Raw genomic sequence first — 17,550 nt, 5'->3', positions numbered from 1 at the left:
TGTTTCGGGTAACTCTTGCGCAAGCGGCTCGCAAAAGCTTTCCTGACTACGAGTCATTGAGAAGCATGCGTGCATATAATCGCTATTATAGTGGGCTCGCTTGTACATAAATTAGCGTGATTTGGCTCGTGATTGGTTATGGCCTCTGGTGACGTATGTATAGTGAGTTCTTGACCATTTGGTGGTCAATGTCACCAGCTGTTTGTCGAGGTCATAAGGTACACACATTTCGACCCGGACCGACGCCACCCGTGACTCCCCCCCCCCCCCCCCAAACGAAGTCTCCCACCGATCGAACAATAAGGCCAATAGATGTAAGCAACAGACTATGACCAATACTACCAATTGATGAGAGCACTTAGGACGCATCAGCCGCAACGCACATACAGAAACGCCGGAGAGTTTCCACGTGTGTTTGTTAGCCCTCGCCCGTATTGGTGTTTTTCCAGCCGCGAACGTATAAGGGGGGGGGGGGTCAACGTATCAGGGGGACCGACGCCACCCTTGCCGTTTCGCCCCTGATCGAGCTAGAGCTTCGCGGAAAAAACGAGCGTGTTGCCCGTGACGAGAGGAAGCCAATGATACCCAATTTTAAGGTCCTAGGTCATTGGTTGACCTTGCAGGTCAGGTCAATGACCCCAAAGGCGGGAAAATCGGGACCTGTTAGAACGTCGTAAAGTGTGGCTGCTATGGGTTTTTCGGGGTGCTGATCACGAATATCATGTTAGTTTTGATCACAGATGATGTATTCATGTATTTAGGCCAGGTCGGGTCAGGTCAGGTCAGGTCAACCAGTAAGGGTATTCGTAGTAGGTGGCAACCGCCTCTGACAGCTTCGTAACATGTTACGAAGGCACCAAAATTACTTCGTAAATGCTCATATGGTTGCTAAATTCGAATTCAGCTCCAAAAACTGGCCTAGAAACATGTAAAATTCGAAAAAGTGAACCGAGGTCATCAAAGGTCAATGACCTGACCTGACCTTCAGGTGACCTTGACACCCACCCTAAGGCATGGGGGCAACATCATATCAAATGTTTGAACGTTTGAAACCACGAAAAGACTGCATACGCGCGGCTAATGCGAGCCGACATACGCCGAATCGCGATTCCAGCCAAACATGGTCTCGAAAAGTAGGTCACAGGTCAAAGGTCATTTGGGTCAGGGTCATGAAATTTTCAGGGTAGGTGTGAAATTGATGAACGCGAGGGTACTGAAAGTTTCGTCGCGATCGGCCGCTTTTTACGCGAGTTATTCGCGAAAAACCATGGGTGGGGTCCGTTCGACCCCCACTATACGGGCGAGGGTTAAAGTAGGTAAAAGTGCGTTAAAACAGCACAAATGCTACAATCGTGCCTAGCAATCGTGGCCTTTCTGCATGAGGCGATAGTGCGACTGAACTAAGAAATGCGATAGAAATGCGGGCTCGAATCTTGTCTGTCGGCATGTACCTATAAACGCAATCGGAAGCTGCCGCACTAATCGTTCCCCGCAGGTGTTCCATTATTAACCGTAGAATTTGAGTCAGGTCAAAAGCTAGAGCGGTCCAGCTTACGCCGGTTCGTCAGTAGGTCCAATCCACCTAAATTGAGCTATGTCACGCGCTCCGTACAACGCTGTAAAGGCGTGGCATGAGACCATTTCAATTTCATTTCCGTTTCTATATTAAATTTATTGAACTTTCGTATATATCGGAGCCCGGAGGCAAATGTTGGGTCAGTTGAGTCCACTACTTATTGCTGCAAGGCTGAGTGTTTTGCTGACATATTACTGAGTATAAAACGCACAATACCTATAGCTCTTGTATTTGTTACTTGTATTTGTGTTTTGCCAGTTAAATTGATCCGAATTCCAAGGTGTCCCGAATCTCGGCTGAATCTGGGCTGCAGCCTCGAGTAACTGGCGGATCTAGAAAGGCGGTCTTGGACGCTGCACATTGACAAAAAAAGCGCCCGACATTGACGAAGATCTGTCGTTTTTTCGAGAATGAAACGAAAACTAAACAACTTTTATCATGTAAAATTTGTTTTAAACAGCACAGCAGTGCGCAAGGAACTGAAATTCGATGATTTTTCAGAACTTGAAGAAACTTTTCTATAGGGGTAGGGCTAGGCAGTAGGTATGCACCCCCGCAGCGTCCAAGGCCGATTTTCTGGATCCGCCAGCGTAGGTACCTATGAATATTCACAGTCGCTATGTCTTCACTACTATGCTAAAATTTCAACTCAAATGATTAACGACTTTAGGTGATGTAGAGAACTCCAACTCATCAATTTTCTTACAATTGGCTAGCATTCCCCATTTGTAAGTAAGTACGACCATGGATGAAGTAGTGTAATCCATGGTACGGCATAGTGAGTCGCAGCACATTTCATTGTTTATATCAAGAAATTTGAAAATGATGACCCATGACCTGACCAGAAGTCACTAATATCGCAACAATAGGGTTCACATGTGAGCTACCGCAGCAATTTACGTTCATAAATCATATTCAGCGCGCAATATCAATCAACTTTAGCAAAGTCTACACTGGTCCACACTGCACAACTTGGAGTCGCCGATATATAATGTAAGGAATTATTATTATTATTATTATTATTATTATTATTTCATTTATTTTCACCAACCACAGAAACGTGGGCGTTACGGTGAAAATAGGCACGAGGTAGGTAATGCCTTCTGATACGCACTCCGAAGCGAATGCTTATACGGCAGTAGGAATACGCCTTACGAGTTACGATTGTGCCTTTAGAGAGATACGGTAGTACGAATGCGATGGGGTTTGCTCTTACATTTACCGCATAGGTTAAGTCTATTTCCATTGCACCTTAAAATTGTTTTGTTTTAATAACTCTTGCATTTTGTTTCCCTGCACAGCCGTACAAGGCAAATCAGCTGTGCATCTTAAATTCGTACATCAGTTTTGAATAGGTGCTCTAATTTAATTTACGAGCTCGTCACACGCTCCTTGTTGAAAATGCACAGGTTATGTACTCGATAAACGCCACAGTAAATTAGCAATGTCACCTGTTGAATGAGTAGTTGCAGCAATTAATTGTATCGAAATGAATTGTGGCCACCTGTTTCAACTCGTCTGGTTCGGTAGGCTCAAGCTCAGCCGCTATCAGAAATTCACGTTCCGGACTGATAGAAGGTTGATCGAAAATAATTGGCGACACATGAGTTACAGCACAGGGCACGCAGTGTGGATGGGAATCCTTAGGACTTCACGTTCGGGAAATAGCCACCAACCGTTATAAAGCATAGCCGAAAACAAGGAAAAAATACATAGCCTTCGGTGTCTGAAAGCCAATCGCTTCCGAGGATTGGGCTGGGGTGTTCTGGTGACCTCAAAGGTCAAGATAAAGTACAACCACTTTCAGGTCGTGTAGATCATTGTCTTCACAGATAACGTGCAGGTAACGTGCAATTTTTAGTTCACATACATTTTTTACTACATTGAGCAGCGTTTTTTTTTTTTTGCTCACGGACACGGTCGTCACCATATACCAACTTCGAATTCCTATATGACGCCTATTGTGAGTGATAAACATTGCTAAACCTTTATCTGCTGTCTACATGCCTAAATATGTGTTAAAAGCAGTGAAAAGACACGAACAACTTAAATCCATCTGATTATAAAAAAACTCATAGATCGTCCCAATACATCAGATATATTATTTCACAGGAATGAAGCGTCCCTGCCCCTTAAGCACACATAAATACAAAGATATATTTCGCTTTGAGTTGCCGGATGCCACCTCTTCGCCCCATAAGATCGTACTCTACGTGTCGTCACTCGATCTGCGTAACAATTGACATTCGCCGCGAAGCCACCTTGTTGCTGCAGCTCAGCCGAAATGCTCTCAACTCCGAAGCCACCTTTCGCATACGAAAACACATTTCCACATAGCGGCTAACTCTCAGCCCCACAACCACAGGCGCATACACACTGAAATGGCGGCATGGCATTCCCACAACGCGCTTTATAGAGGGGAGGCCCAGATTAACACAATGCCAATGTTGGTCAGATTGTTGACGGTAGGTGGCGCTCGGTTATATAACAAAGCCCGAGTCAGACAGTCAGCAACCATTGCGGTCAGATCAGGACTGGTTAGGTGTGAATCTTACTCACACAAGGAACCAAACCGAACGGACCAACCTCGGTTCAGGTTCAGAAGCGAAAAACGACCGGCTCAGCCCCTGGAATGGTTCAGAGGTAAACCATATCAACCAACGGAGGCTTTGATTCAGAACTGAACCGTTCGAACTATCTCGAGTACATACTGGTTCAGTTCAGGAATGAACCGATTCAGCCTGGCATTGGGAGCCTGCCCAACCATGAACCATGTCCGAGCCCTCATCCAAAACACATCAGTTTCTGGCGTGGCTACGTCCTGACCTGGAACCTTCCGGCCCGGGTGATATACTTCACTCCTTTGAAGGGTTTGTACTTCTCTCCGTACATGTCCAGACGGTTGACCTTGACCCCCGAGACAGCCAGCTGACTGATGGTGAATCTGCGGAAGAGCATGATGCCGTGTTAGAAATGTGGAAGACAATGGCGATAGGCTAAATAGGAGTTAGAATGACAGGCACGAACAGGGCATTAGCGATACGGAATTAGCTCACACATGGTAGTCTCCCTCGAAAGTACCGCGTCACGGTGCGGGGGTGCCATCAAGCCCGACCGAGGAAGCCAGGGCTGAAAGTACGAGAGTCAGCGAGCCACTTGACCTGGGGGATGAATGAGGATGCCGGGGAGGACGGGAAGAGAGAGAGAGAGAGAGAGAGAGAGAGAGAGAGAGAGAGAGAGAGAGAGAGAGAGAGAGAGAGAGAGAGAGAGAGAGAGAGAGAGAGAGAGAGAGAGCCGAACCGATTTTAGCAGCTGCTTCACCGGTACTTCCTCTCACCATGTATCGGTGCTTTCAAATGACTTTACATACAAACATATACTAAAGACACACGAAATCCAAACGTAGGTAGCGAAGGCGGCCAAACATATCACATGCCTCAGCCACGAGCATTATATCATACTGAACTGACCCAGTAAAAAGGGCAATTTACCTAATCGTACTGTCAGCCCTCAGGTAATGTTTTAACCCATGCGAAAATGTACATAAAGTGGAGTATTCTTATGACCACTCAGAACACACACCGTTATGGGGGCATCGCATGAATTCTTCATCTGACTCAGCCATATAAATTCAACTTTCGTTGCATTTCTTAAAAGACAGCCGTCATCCGGCCACTCATGGCCAAAGACAAGCCATTCCACGCCCTTAGGAGTTACGACACAGCTCTAACAGTCCCCAAATCTATCCTCACTGTACTCCGAAATCGGAAACCCCGACAAATTCAGCCCCATTAGAGCGTCAACACCCAGCGTATGCTCCCCCCCCCCCTCCGCCACACGGCCCCGCTCGTACTGTAAGTTGATGGCGGGGTTGGCGTCGGGCGGCGGCGCGCCCGTCTGCAGGCTCAGGCTGCCGCGCAGGTTGGGCAGTTTGGATTGTTCCACCCGGCCGACAGTCCAGCTGAGCAGCCGGGAGACCGGGTCGAACGTCACCCGGCCCTGGGAGGGCGTCAGCATGCAGTTGAGAACCTGCAACACACCAGTGGAGTGCGAGAAGGCAGCAGCCGAGACACAGAGGAGTACAAACGCTAGAGAGCTGAAAGATAGAACACATTACCTAAATATACAGTTACATACCTACCTAACACTAAAATAATCGAGTAACAAAAACATCCATTCACCAGTCCATCCTATTCACCCGGACTCTCGCGTCTCATTCACTCAGCCATTTTTTTCGCTCCTTCGCCCGTTCATTTCTTCAATAATGCTCGCACTCTCTTCCTCCCTGTCTTCCTCATCTCCTTACCTCCTCCCTCATCTATCCCTTTCTTCCTTCCTTCCCCCTCATCCATCCCTTCCTCTCTCACCCGCCCACACTCTCCCGCCTTCCCTACCTGTTTTGGCATGTTGATCTCCAGCAGTACATTCTCTACCGTCCTCCCCATGGTCTGTTTGGGCCCGACCGTGAGGTCCAGCCTGCCCGTGCCCGGACCCGTCTTGAAGGAGATGTTGTGCCTCACGTACAGAGGCACTGCTACCACAGACTGAGTTCCGATGTGGTAGGACATGAGTCGGAACGAACCATCTGGGGGGAGACAGGGGGATGGGGAGTTAGTTGTTACGCAGGGGTCTAGCTTAATTACAGCACAACATGTATGATGGAAATGTGACGTTGATGGTAATCCATTAACGCCCGGTGGTAGATACACAGTAGAATTCGCTTAATAAATCCTCAAATAATAATTCCATCCGCTTAGTGTGGTCACTTGAGCTATTCACGGATTTTCTCCACGAAGTATACCTGCCTATAAGCCACCGCTAAACCCAAAACGCCGTGTCACCAAGGCGGATTAATTAAGCGGATTGTACTGTACTTCTAGTTAAAATGAAATCGGACTTACTCCACAAGAGTTCGTTGGGTCGGAGCTTTCGAATTGTATTACAATTCTTCGTCAGCGAGAGTCGTATCGGATGTTAAGATCGAATCGAAGGTACAGTGCGGATCGAACAAAATATGGGTCGGACAGGAGGGTCTCTGAGGCAACTAGTTGGTCTTGAAATAAACATACAAACACTGGGAAAACACGTGAATAATAACAGGATGCACACTTACTAGAAAAAGCCTGTAAAATGGGTATAAAACACACTAGTAAAATATCTAATACAAAAATATAGGCAGGTAGGTAAAAATACAGTTAATGACATGTAAAAAATTGCATAGATTAGGTGCAAACAGTACCTAAAGCAGAGATAAAGCTTTACAAAAACACGAATAGTAAACTAGACTAAGATATAAAATATCAAAATGATAAATTCTATAAATGAACTTTTTAACGGCAGAAACGGCGAATAATGGGAAGCCACCTGTCTTGCAGCAGGGCACCAGAGTTGCGGTTCACATTCGCGTCATTGGGTGACACTAGGACGGCTTCCCGCCGTCCCACGGTACGAATGTAGGCCGATTCGAGAAGGAGTCTCATCTGGTGGTGGCAGGCACGGTTCAGGATTTTGGCGTCGTCGAAGGCCGGCGTGCAGTCCCGGTGCGTGCTGAACGCTGAAGCGTTGGCTCTGGAGCGGACCGAGCCAGCCCAGCTCTCTCGGTGCTCGCGGACTCTGGTTCCAAGTTCTCGGTCCGTTTCTCCGATGTAGACGACCGGGTCACCTTCTACCCGGCAGGAGCACTCGATGCAGTAGATGACATTGCTCTCCTGCTGCTTGGGTAGACGGTGCTTGGCTTGGCTACAGAGGAGGGTCCCGATGGTCTGCGACGGCTTCGACACGAGCTGAATGCCGATCTTGTTGGCTTCTCGCTTCAGTTGGTAGAAGCAGGGACCAGCGAACGGAACCGAGAGCCGGACGGGTGCAGGCAGCGGGCTGGGGTTCGGTGGCGACGGCAGAGCCCTGGCCTTCAGCTGGAGGTCCTTTTCTGTTCTTCTTAGGATCGGGTTGATGAACGAGAGAGGGTAGCCGTGTCGGTGGAATTTCTTGCGTATAAATCAAGTTCTTGCAGGCGGTCTTTGACGGAGGAATTCCACCGACGGTGGAATTTCTTTGACGCAAGAAATTCCACCGACACGGCTACCCTCTCTCGTTCATCAACCCGATCCTAAGAAGAACAGAAAAGGACCTCCAGCTGAAGGCCAGGGCTCTGCCGTCGCCACCGAACCCCAGCCCGCTGCCTGCACCCGTCCGGCTCTCGGTTCCGTTCGCTGGTCCCTGCTTCTACCAACTGAAGCGAGAAGCCAACAAGATCGGCATTCAGCTCGTGTCGAAGCCGTCGCAGACCATCGGGACCCTCCTCTGTAGCCAAGCCAAGCACCGTCTACCCAAGCAGCAGGAGAGCAATGTCATCTACTGCATCGAGTGCTCCTGCCGGGTAGAAGGTGACCCGGTCGTCTACATCGGAGAAACGGACCGAGAACTTGGAACCAGAGTCCGCGAGCACCGAGAGAGCTGGGCTGGCTCGGTCCGCTCCAGAGCCAACGCTTCAGCGTTCAGCACGCACCGGGACTGCACGCCGGCCTTCGACGACGCCAAAATCCTGAACCGTGCCTGCCACCACCAGATGAGACTGCTTCTCGAATCGGCCTACATTCGTACCGTGGGACGGCGGGAAGCCGTCCTAGTGTCACCCAATGACGCGAATGTGAACCGCAACTCTGGTGCCCTGCTGCAAGACAGGTGGCTTCCCATTGTCCGACCCATATTTTGTTCGATCCGCACTGTACCTTCGATTCGATCTTAACATCCGATACGACTCTCGCTGACGAAGAATTGTAATACAATTCGAAAGCTCCGACCCAACGAACTCTTGTGGAGTAAGTCCGATTTCATTTTAATTCACAATTCATCTCCACATCATGTCTTTAAATGTACTTTTAGTTGTTGGATTTGTACGAAATTCCGTACCAAACTTCATGCAAATCCAACAATTATAAGTATTGTCGACCCGGTTCATGTGTCAACATCATCGTCTACGCTTAGTTCAGTCATCACCCAGCCAGCATACAACCCTCTCACCGACCCAAATCGCTAAACAGACTGTCCAAAGACCTATAAGTATCTCTAGCGAGGGCGCAACATCCCCCCTCACCCCTTTACTCACCAGGTGGTATGAATGACAGCAGTCGCTCCGATTCCCACCGCTTGAAGCGCACACACGGGTGGAAGCTAAAGTCGTCAAACAGCCTCGGATTGATGAAGGTCATCGTGAGGTCGGGCATGCCACTCAGCTTGACACTGCAGTCGATGTAGCCCTGGATCTCGGCAAACACTGTGCTGCCCGAGCGATCAATAATGGCATCCACCTGAAGACATGAGTGGGTGTCAGCGTTTGTTCCTCTTTTTGAGTGTCAGTGTAAGGTTATAGAAGTCAATACAAGAAGCAAGTGTCAGCTACTTAGGCGTCAGTCTCCGTGTCACAATTGTCAGACCTCTCAGTGTCACTGCTGTGTCAATGCAAGCATTCCTAATCTGACTAAAAAGGACACTGAGTTTCCCCTACCTCCTCCACCACATCAAAGTAGGCCTCATTGTTGGTGTACTTGACGGCCGACCGGCGCCAGGGCACGTTGGACAGCTGACCCGACGGTAGCACGCCGCTGACGTTAGAGCGCCCCGTCACGGTATTAGCCAGCGTTCTGAGCACGTTCGGCGGACGGATCAGTTCCTGGAGGATGTTGGACTCGGTGGCCAGTGGGAAGCCGTTGTCCAGCATCTCGTCCAGTAGTTCGTACACCACCTGGGGGGAGGGGGGGGGGGGTTAGCCAGGAGATGGGAGAGAAGGTCATAGAGGGGACAGTCTAGTGACGGCCCTGTTCATATTCATATTCATATTCATATTCATACTTGTATTGAGGTCATCCATGGCAAGTTATGGCTATTACAACCTCTTGTCAGATCTTGTAAACTTGTAAAAAGGAATGTCACACATACACGTATACACTTAGAGTGAGCACACACACACAAGCACGCACACACCTGCACACATCACACACATGCCTGGATACTCTGTACGTCAGTGTGGAGGCAAACTGACGAGATGACGTTTCAGGTGTCGACCGAACGGCGGCACGGGCAGCCGGACTAGGTCGCGCGGTAGATCATTGTAAAGCTTTGGCCCTCGGCAGGTAAAACGGCGGCGGCCCATCTCAGTCCTGGACCGGGGCACTGACAGTAGGTCGTCCTGCCGCGTGGTGCGCTCAGTGCTCACACGCGCCGCGGCTACAGTGGTGAGTTCAGCTGCCAGCTGCTCGGGCTCGCCCGAGTGTCACACTTTGTGGAGTGAGCATAAGGTGTGGTAAGAGGCCATGCTCTCAGCGCCGAGCCAGCCCAGTCTCTTGAGTAAATCTGAAGCGTGGTCGTATTTTCTGCGGCCAAAAAGCATTTTAGCGCCATAGTTAATAACTTTTTGAATGCGAGAAAGGTTACTCTTTTTGCAATTTCCATAAACCGAGATGCAGTACCGTAGCTGAGAGAAGACCAGGGCATGGATCAGCGCTGAGAGCACAGACATGGGTAGGTGCCCCCGCAGATGCGACAGACCAGTCAAAACTCCAAAGCAGCGGCTAGTAACAACAGAGACATGACGGTCCCAGCTCAACGAGGGATCGAAGAAAAGGCCTAAATTTTTTGCCTCGGGTTGGGGTCTCAGAACGTGTTCGCGATAGGTAACTGTGACGTTGTTTAAAGTGCGCAGATTTTGGGGGCTACCCAGCAGCATCAGTTGAGTTTTGGCGGCATTCACTTTGAGTCCATTTGCTCTAAACCAAGAGTCAAGGGATAAAAGAGCATTTTCCATGCGGAGAACGACTTGATTAAGTTCGGATTTTTTGCCGCTGACAAGAATTTGGGTGTCGTCCGCATATTGGATAACTGCAGCATCTCCAGCAAATAGGCTTAGGTCGTTCGCAAAAATGCAGTAAAGCAAAGGGCCGAGAGATGATCCCTGAAACACGCCGATGCTGTTGGGTAGCGGGGTGGATGTCTGGACTCTGCCCCGGGCGTCAGTGAAGCTGACGCTCTGGGTGTGGTTGGATAAATAAGCCGAGAACCAAGAAGTATCAATGCCGTAAAGAGATAATTTTGAGAGGAGTTTTGAGTGGTCTATCACATCGAAGCACTTGGTCAAATCCAGCAGGCAGAGAAGGGAGACTTCACCACGATCGAACGAGGTAAGGATGCGGTCTGAAATGGAGATCAGCGCGGTTTCGGTCGAGTGAGACGGCCGAAAACCGTGCTGAGTTGGTGAGAGGAGGTGGTTTTCTGAGAGGTAGGAATAGAGTTGCTGATGCACAGCCCGTTCTACAATTTTGGAGATCACGGGGACAATGGATATAGGACGGAAGTTTGCTGGGTCAGAATGACTGCCGGATTTATGAATACGATGGACTAGGGAGTGTTTCCAGGATTGGGGAACGTCGGATTGGGTTATGCTGGAGTTGACCAAGTGCAGGAGCACCCACCCTACCGAGTCAAAACAGGTACGTATCATGCGTAGGTCAATGCCGTCATCGCCGCTGGCGCGCGTATTGTTCATGCCGAACACAATGGCTCGCAGTTCGCAAAGCGATAAAGGCGCTAACACGAGAGCACATGCTCCGACCCGCGGCAAGCGACACGGCACATCCGGTGTCGGCCCAAGGCGCTTAACCTCTTCCGCCACCCGAGTGCCTACACTGACAAAGTATCGGTTAAAATCGTTGGGCAGAATGTCCGGCGGCTTACAAGCAGCTTGTTTACTGCCGACAACGGGACGGATCAGTTGCCACATTGACTTCCTACCGCCGTCACGGATGCGCTGCTCGATATCGTGGCGGGTGTCCTGTCTAATGGCGGAACGCACCGCTCGGTTAGCCTCACGGTATGCGTGTCCAGTGTATAGCTAAGGTGTATGATTCAGAGGCTCACGTTCAAGCTACCTAACTAAAATCACGCAAACAGGACTTGTGGAGCGTGGACACAAAAAATACTCAGGAAGTTTTAATTAATAATCAATTGGTTCAAAATACCTTACTTTTGATTGACTGGTTTTAATGGTTCTAATAAGATCAACTAATTCCTTGGATTGGACAAAATGAGATAACTGAATTCAGCCTACCAATCAAGGCCAGACACGGTTCATCTCACGCACGGCCTTTGAAAGAATAAGACTGCTTGCACCAGCCACAATCACTGTCACGAGCCTCATCTATCGAGCACCAGAGCGTCTCAACTCTACCTTCTACAAAGCATGTCCTACACATTTATAGCGACCTCCCGATGAATCAAATCTCAACTTATCACAAATTCCAGATTAAACAAATCTCAACTCACCACATAATGTTCTTTGATGAGCGACTCCGTACAATCCCCGAAGTAGTCCTTGAACGTGTCAACCACTCGGTGGAGGAACTCGATGACGAAGAGTGGCATCATCTCCGAGGTGCACACGCTGACAAAGTAGAGTCCGGCTCGATACACACTAATCAGATAGTGATGAGGTGTGGTGATGACCTAGAAAGAGAGAGAGAGAGAGAGAGAGAGAGAGAGAGAGAGAGAGAGAGAGAGAGAGAGAGAGAGAGAGAGAGAGAGAGAGAGAGAGAGAGAGAGAGAGAGAGAGAGAGAGAGAGAGAGAGAGAGAGCTGGTCAGTTACTAGTCACATGGGTAAATTTTGTCTTTCACCATCAGAATATGGCAGAAGTGGTTATCTTGCCATACAAGATAGAAGTGTTTCATTGCTTTGAGGGCTTTGTGCTCAGCTGAAAATGGTTATCACAATATTAAACTCAAAAGTTAAAATGAGATGCAATTCAAAAGGTGAGCATAACATGTAAATACTTTGACATGCTTCCATTAATTACAAAAATCAACACACAATGATGTCACAAATCAAACCATATGATCACCATGAGTGTACTGGTTGATGCATAATTAACCATACCTCCTTGCAGTACTGGCATATCTGCTGGAATCATCACCATATTTATCGTTTTTAGAGGACTCCCTGCAGAACACTCACTGGAGGCACATCCACAGGGTCGTCCGCCCTGCTCTGCGCGTCAAAGAAGTAGTCGCACACAGACCGGTGGATGACTGACTTCCAGTGCTTCTCCAGGAACACATCTCCACCGTGGTTGATGATGAAAAGACTGTGAATCATGGCTGCAGTGCTGGAGTCGCAACCAATTCAATCTCACAGACTGGTTCGATGGCACCGCTGCAACAGTGATAAGGAGTTAAAAGTTAGGTTTAAAGATGTTTAAAATTCACTAGGATATATAAGTTCAGTGCTTAAAAATGAAATTATTTACTATAGTAGAATAAAAATATATCAACATGTGACCATATCATTATGGCATTACATGCACATTCATTTCATGCACATTGATTATGCACATTCAGAGGCAAGCTCAAACTTGAACTAGTCACCAATTTTCCAATCCCGGTCAGAGTGGGGAATGTAAATACAACAAAATCCATTTAATTCCTAGACCTCCAGCGACCTTTCAGACGACCTTTCTGTAAGAATCTTGCTTCCTTTCAGATACGAACCGCTTCAGCTTGTGAATGACTTTGATGCCTGAAATTGTATCATCCGTGTCAGATTTCTTGGTAAACGGTTTCAAAACGCCGAAATTCGATGAACTTACCCAAAAACAAAATTTTATAAGCTTTCCCGTATCCGTTTTAGTGTAATACCGGAGCCTAGACCTCCGAGCTCTAGGTATTGGCACGGATCACCTGTATTGGTATACAATCTTTTGCATCGCTTTATGCGCCATAGATAGTCTTGCCTGCGCCAATTATGCAAAATTAGATGGGGCACTAAAATGCTGCACAAGCCGTAAAGCAGCGTGTGCCACGAGGTCCTAGGACCTGATTTATAAAGAAAACCTGACGGCTTCCTCACAAGCTGTGACCGAGAAGGCGGAGGTACTCTCCACGCTCATTGCCAGTGTGTTCACTGATAAGAACTGCTCCAAGGCCCTTTTCTCGAATCTCGATGGACGATGAAGTAAAAGTCGCACCATCTCTGGTTGAGGAGAGGCTTCGCTGACGCTGTCTCAATACCTCCACCTCCTCAGGACCCGATCAGTACCCATCAAGGGTTTGGCGTGAGCTCAGAATCAGAATCAGAATGTATTTCATGACAAATCCACATGCATAAATGGTTTTTCATTGTCATACGTCAAATAAATAGAAATGACATGTGAAAGGGGGAAGGGAACGTGACAACGTGTGCCAATACAGTAGCCGCTAACATCAGCTCGGCAAGCCAGCAGCGAAAGCCCGCGCCTACACACCGCCGTGCTGCACCCGCAGCAGGTGGCGCCTCAGTCGAGACCTGAACCCACGCGCGCTCGTGTCGAATGGTAGTCGGTCATACTCTTGCACGCCACTGTAGCATAATCGGCGGCGACCTAGCTCCGTTCGTATTCGTGGTAGGACGTGCTGTGGCTTGGCTCGTGCCCGGTGCTGCCGAACCGTGATACCACATATGCTCTCGACAACACTCTCTGGTCTCCTCGTTGTGGTTGCTGAGTGGATAAGGCACAGTCTGTGGTATGTTACAAGGTTTCGCACGTCTAACCAGTTCAGTTCGCGCAGCACGTCAGATATATGGTCACTTTTTCATTTGCCACTGATGACCCGGGCACCAAAATTCAACAACTTCTGTACCCTGTGGAGCTGCGTCGCGTCACATGTTCCGTACACTGAAATACAATATCTGACGACAGATGTGACAAGGGCCTGCACAATAGTCACAGATGTCACCCGCAACAGCCGAACTGGCACCGGTGTCGCCGGTTTCGGGACGCTGGCAGCCGTGGCGGGACCGATGCTCACGTAGTAGTCATTGAGCGCATCTGGCGTGGCGCTGGGCACCGCGGCCTCCTTCTTGCTGCCGATGATAGGCCGCAGCACGCGCCAGACGCTTCCCGGTCCCGCCTTGGCCAGTTGTCGCTGCAGGTGAGCGGCCTGGTCTCTCCGTACAGCTGCACGGCACTGTCGGTTCAGCTCCCTGTAGTGGTCGCGCTGTCCACCGGGGCGGAGGGCCTGCCGCCGGTCAGCCAGCAACCGGCGGGTCTCGTCTGACAGCGGCGGCGCCCCGGGGGGGGGGGGGGCCGCAGCTGCACCTTGGTCACTGGGGCCACCGCGTCGAGCTGTGAGAGCTCGGCAATCCGCTGAGTGCATCTCTCTCCTCGCTCTTCAACAAGTCTCTCGCGACCGGTTCGCTCCCATACGCATGGAAGAAGGGCTTTATAGTCCCGATCTTCAAGGGCGGCGGAAGGCGGGACCCTTTCAGTTACCGACCGGTTAGTCTGACGTCCATCCTGTCCAAAGTGCTTGAAGGCGTGGTGCGCGACGAGCTGATGGACCACCTGGTGAGGACGGGTCAACTGAATGACGCCCAACACGGCCATTCCTCCCCAGGCGATCCTGTGCCACCCAGCTCCTCTCATCTAGGGAGGATTGGACTCGACTCATGGAGACGAACTCACCAGTCGACGTTATTTATCTTGATTTCCGAAAGGCGTTCGATCAGTCCCCCACTGACGCCTGATCCAGAAGCTCTATGATCTGGGAGTTCGCGGTACCCTCCTGAAATGGATTGAGGCATTCCTAACTGGCTTAAGTCAAGAAGTGGTGGTCAGCCTCAGCGATGCAAGATCCAGTCTCGTCCCTATCAGAAGCGGCATCCCTCAAGGCTCAGTCCTGGGCCCGGTCCTTTTAGTTATATTTGTTAACGACCTTCCTGAGCGAGTCCGATGTCAAGTCAAGCTATTCGCAGACGAAACAAAAGTGTATGTGGGTCATAAACACGAGCGATCCCATGACCGGGACCAATTGCAAGCGGAGTTGGAGGCCCTCACACACTGGTAGGTACACTACCTGGCTGGTGCGGGAAGCTCCCATAGGAGCAGGCCCGTTGAGCCGGGTGCGGTGAGTGTTTGGGGGCTGGATGGCCCGTCCAGTGGACGGGCTTAGCCCCGACGCCTCACTAATGGTGCCCACTGCCCACCCAGACCAATATCTCCCCATAATTCCTAATATCCTTCCAGAGGCAGCAGCGGCGGAACACCCTCAATTAACCCGCGCCCCGCTGGGGGGGGGGGGCAGAATCTGCCCCCTCCCGTTTTTCGCCAATAACTTCTAAACGCGTTACGCCAGCGACGTCAAACTTTCAGTACCTTATTATACATCAATTTGACACGTTTCCTGAAAATTTGAGCGCAATCCGTCGGAAAATATTTGAGAAATTCACGTTTTAGTGACGTCATGTTCGCCATTTTCGCCTCAAAAACGGCAAAATTTCAAACGCCGCTAACATCTTCATTTTTAAAGGAATCAAGACGAAACAAAAAAGATTATACGTGATTCTACTTTGTCTATCGAATGGCCATCTCGGTTTTTTGAAAATTGTGGATTTTGGCCCACATTTTTTCAAAAAAACTGACTGTTTTGGAAAAATTATTATAAAATCCAAAATTTTGAGTGTATCGAAAAAACCGGAATATATGTCAGAGACGTGGTCTATGTGCACCTACATACCAATTTTTAGAAGAATCGGTTAAAAATGTGGGAGTTATTCAAAATTTTATGACGTCACGACACACAAAACTTTTGAAAACAATGATTTTTTTGGAAGTTCTAGACCTCGTACGGACACAAAAATAGCACCATTCGATTCGCCATGAAAAACTGCATTAGATAGACACCTTTTTAGGCCTTAACAACCAACTTCAAAATTTGACCTCACTTGACCTGACCTTGACCTGACCTCGACCTAAAATTCATCCAGAGGTGGTCCATATCCCGGCCGGGCCCGGGGGGTAATCCCAACCACCGCAGCCCGGGGGGGCGTTTTTCGCCCCCCCCCCCCTGTCTAACTCCGTAAATAAGGGAGCTACGCAAACAAAAGCGATACCAAACGAAAGGTCCTTACGAGACGATTCTAGGGCACCTAAAATTTTTGACCTCAGGTCAATTTTCAAGGTCAGAGGTCAAGGTCAAAGGCAAAAACCGGCACATGTGTAGTGATCTCAAAGTAAGCCTTCTAGAGGACGGCAGGATGCATCAAACCGGCAAAATTGGGTGTCAAACGAAAGAAGAGAATCTGAGGATTCCGAAAATGTGCTCATAATCAAAGGTCAAGGTCAAGGTCACGCCCAAACTTGACCTCAAACTTTGCACTTTTTCGTACATCTTGCGTGCTAACTTCCAAAATGTTTTGAAATGTTTTGAGGCTTATCAGTTCCCTATTTGTGGTTCATCTTACGATACAAGGCTGCTCAAAGGTCAAGGTCACAGAAGAGTATCCTTGCTAGAGGCTATTTCACTGATTCAAGTTAGTAATAATAGGGGAAGCCGGGGGAAGCCCGGGCGCGGGGGAAGCCCGGCCACCCCGTTTCCGGCTAAATTATTCACAATAAAATGTTCAACTGTTTGTCCTTTCAGCGTGGCATCTAAGGTAACGCCAGCAAAAAAGTTAAGGCTCACAAAAATTGCATATTGTGAAGGTTATAGCGCAAAAATGATATTTTAAGGGTTTTTAGCTAAAAAGTGAGATATGTTGCACTGTTAATGTTATACCATACAGTCCTAATATTTATACGAATGTTATGTAAGGACCGTTTAAGTGTTTGTAGTGAGGGGTGACGAGGCAGGCTGGCTTAAGTATGACATTTTTTTTCGAATATCGCTGTTCTAAAATAAAAATTAGCACATTGGGGTAACCCCGGGCGAGTGGCCAAGCTTACCCCCAACCGAGAGCAATGCCACTAAACCACTGTTTTCCATGAGATAATAGGTACTGAGCAGGATTGGTTTACACCTATATCAAAGATAAATTTCGAAAATAAACGTGTTATCATAGACAAAGCCAGTCATGTCACGTAAGGTCAACTAGGGTCAAACTACGTTTTTGCAGATAACGCGACAGACAATGAAGCTAGAGCTTCAAAAATGGTGTCGTTGTGTTCTTCTTCAT

General features: G+C 48.8%; 1 protein-coding gene across 7 annotated transcripts; it reads right to left on the bottom strand.

The window, feature by feature from the left end:
• Positions 1-3,655: 3,655 nt before the first annotated feature.
• Positions 3,656-13,329, bottom strand: LOC122375459 (AP-3 complex subunit mu-2-like). Of its 7 annotated transcripts, none has more exons than XM_043354864.1 (9): positions 13,257-13,305; positions 13,061-13,137; positions 12,577-12,774; positions 11,891-12,070; positions 9,081-9,317; positions 8,682-8,883; positions 5,971-6,161; positions 5,430-5,605; positions 3,656-4,520 (listed from the first exon to the last, which is right to left on the bottom strand). In XM_043354864.1, exons 3-9 carry the CDS (start codon positions 12,715-12,717, stop codon positions 4,391-4,393), a joined length of 1,257 nt encoding a protein of 418 aa, XP_043210799.1. In that variant the 5' UTR covers positions 12,718-12,774; positions 13,061-13,137; positions 13,257-13,305; the 3' UTR covers positions 3,656-4,390. The 7 variants fall into 7 exon arrangements, with proteins under 7 accessions (XP_043210799.1, XP_043210800.1, XP_043210803.1 ...); XM_043354865.1 differs by having other exon boundaries at positions 12,987-13,137; positions 13,257-13,302; XM_043354868.1 differs by having other exon boundaries at positions 13,073-13,137; positions 13,257-13,302.
• Between the last annotated feature and the right edge of the window lie 4,221 nt (positions 13,330-17,550).

This window comes from Amphibalanus amphitrite, unplaced genomic scaffold (assembly GCF_019059575.1).
Source record: "Amphibalanus amphitrite isolate SeventyFive unplaced genomic scaffold, NRLGWU_Aamphi_draft 001845F_arrow, whole genome shotgun sequence".
Lineage (NCBI taxonomy): Eukaryota > Metazoa > Arthropoda > Thecostraca > Balanomorpha > Balanidae > Amphibalanus > Amphibalanus amphitrite.
This window is presented reverse-complemented; position numbering and strand designations above follow the sequence as displayed.

Excerpts from the sequence above, each read along its gene's own strand:
- LOC122375459 (XM_043354862.1), bottom strand. The coding sequence starts at position 12,717 with ATGATTCACAGTCTTTTCATCATCAACCACGGTGGAGATGTGTTCCTG. Across the intron at positions 8,884-9,080 it reads ACTTTGATGTGGTGGAGGAG|GTGGATGCCATTATTGATCG; the intron begins GTAGGGGAAACT and ends TCATGTCTTCAG. Across the intron at positions 5,606-5,970 it reads AGATCAACATGCCAAAACAG|GTTCTCAACTGCATGCTGAC; the intron begins GTAGGGAAGGCG and ends GGTGTGTTGCAG.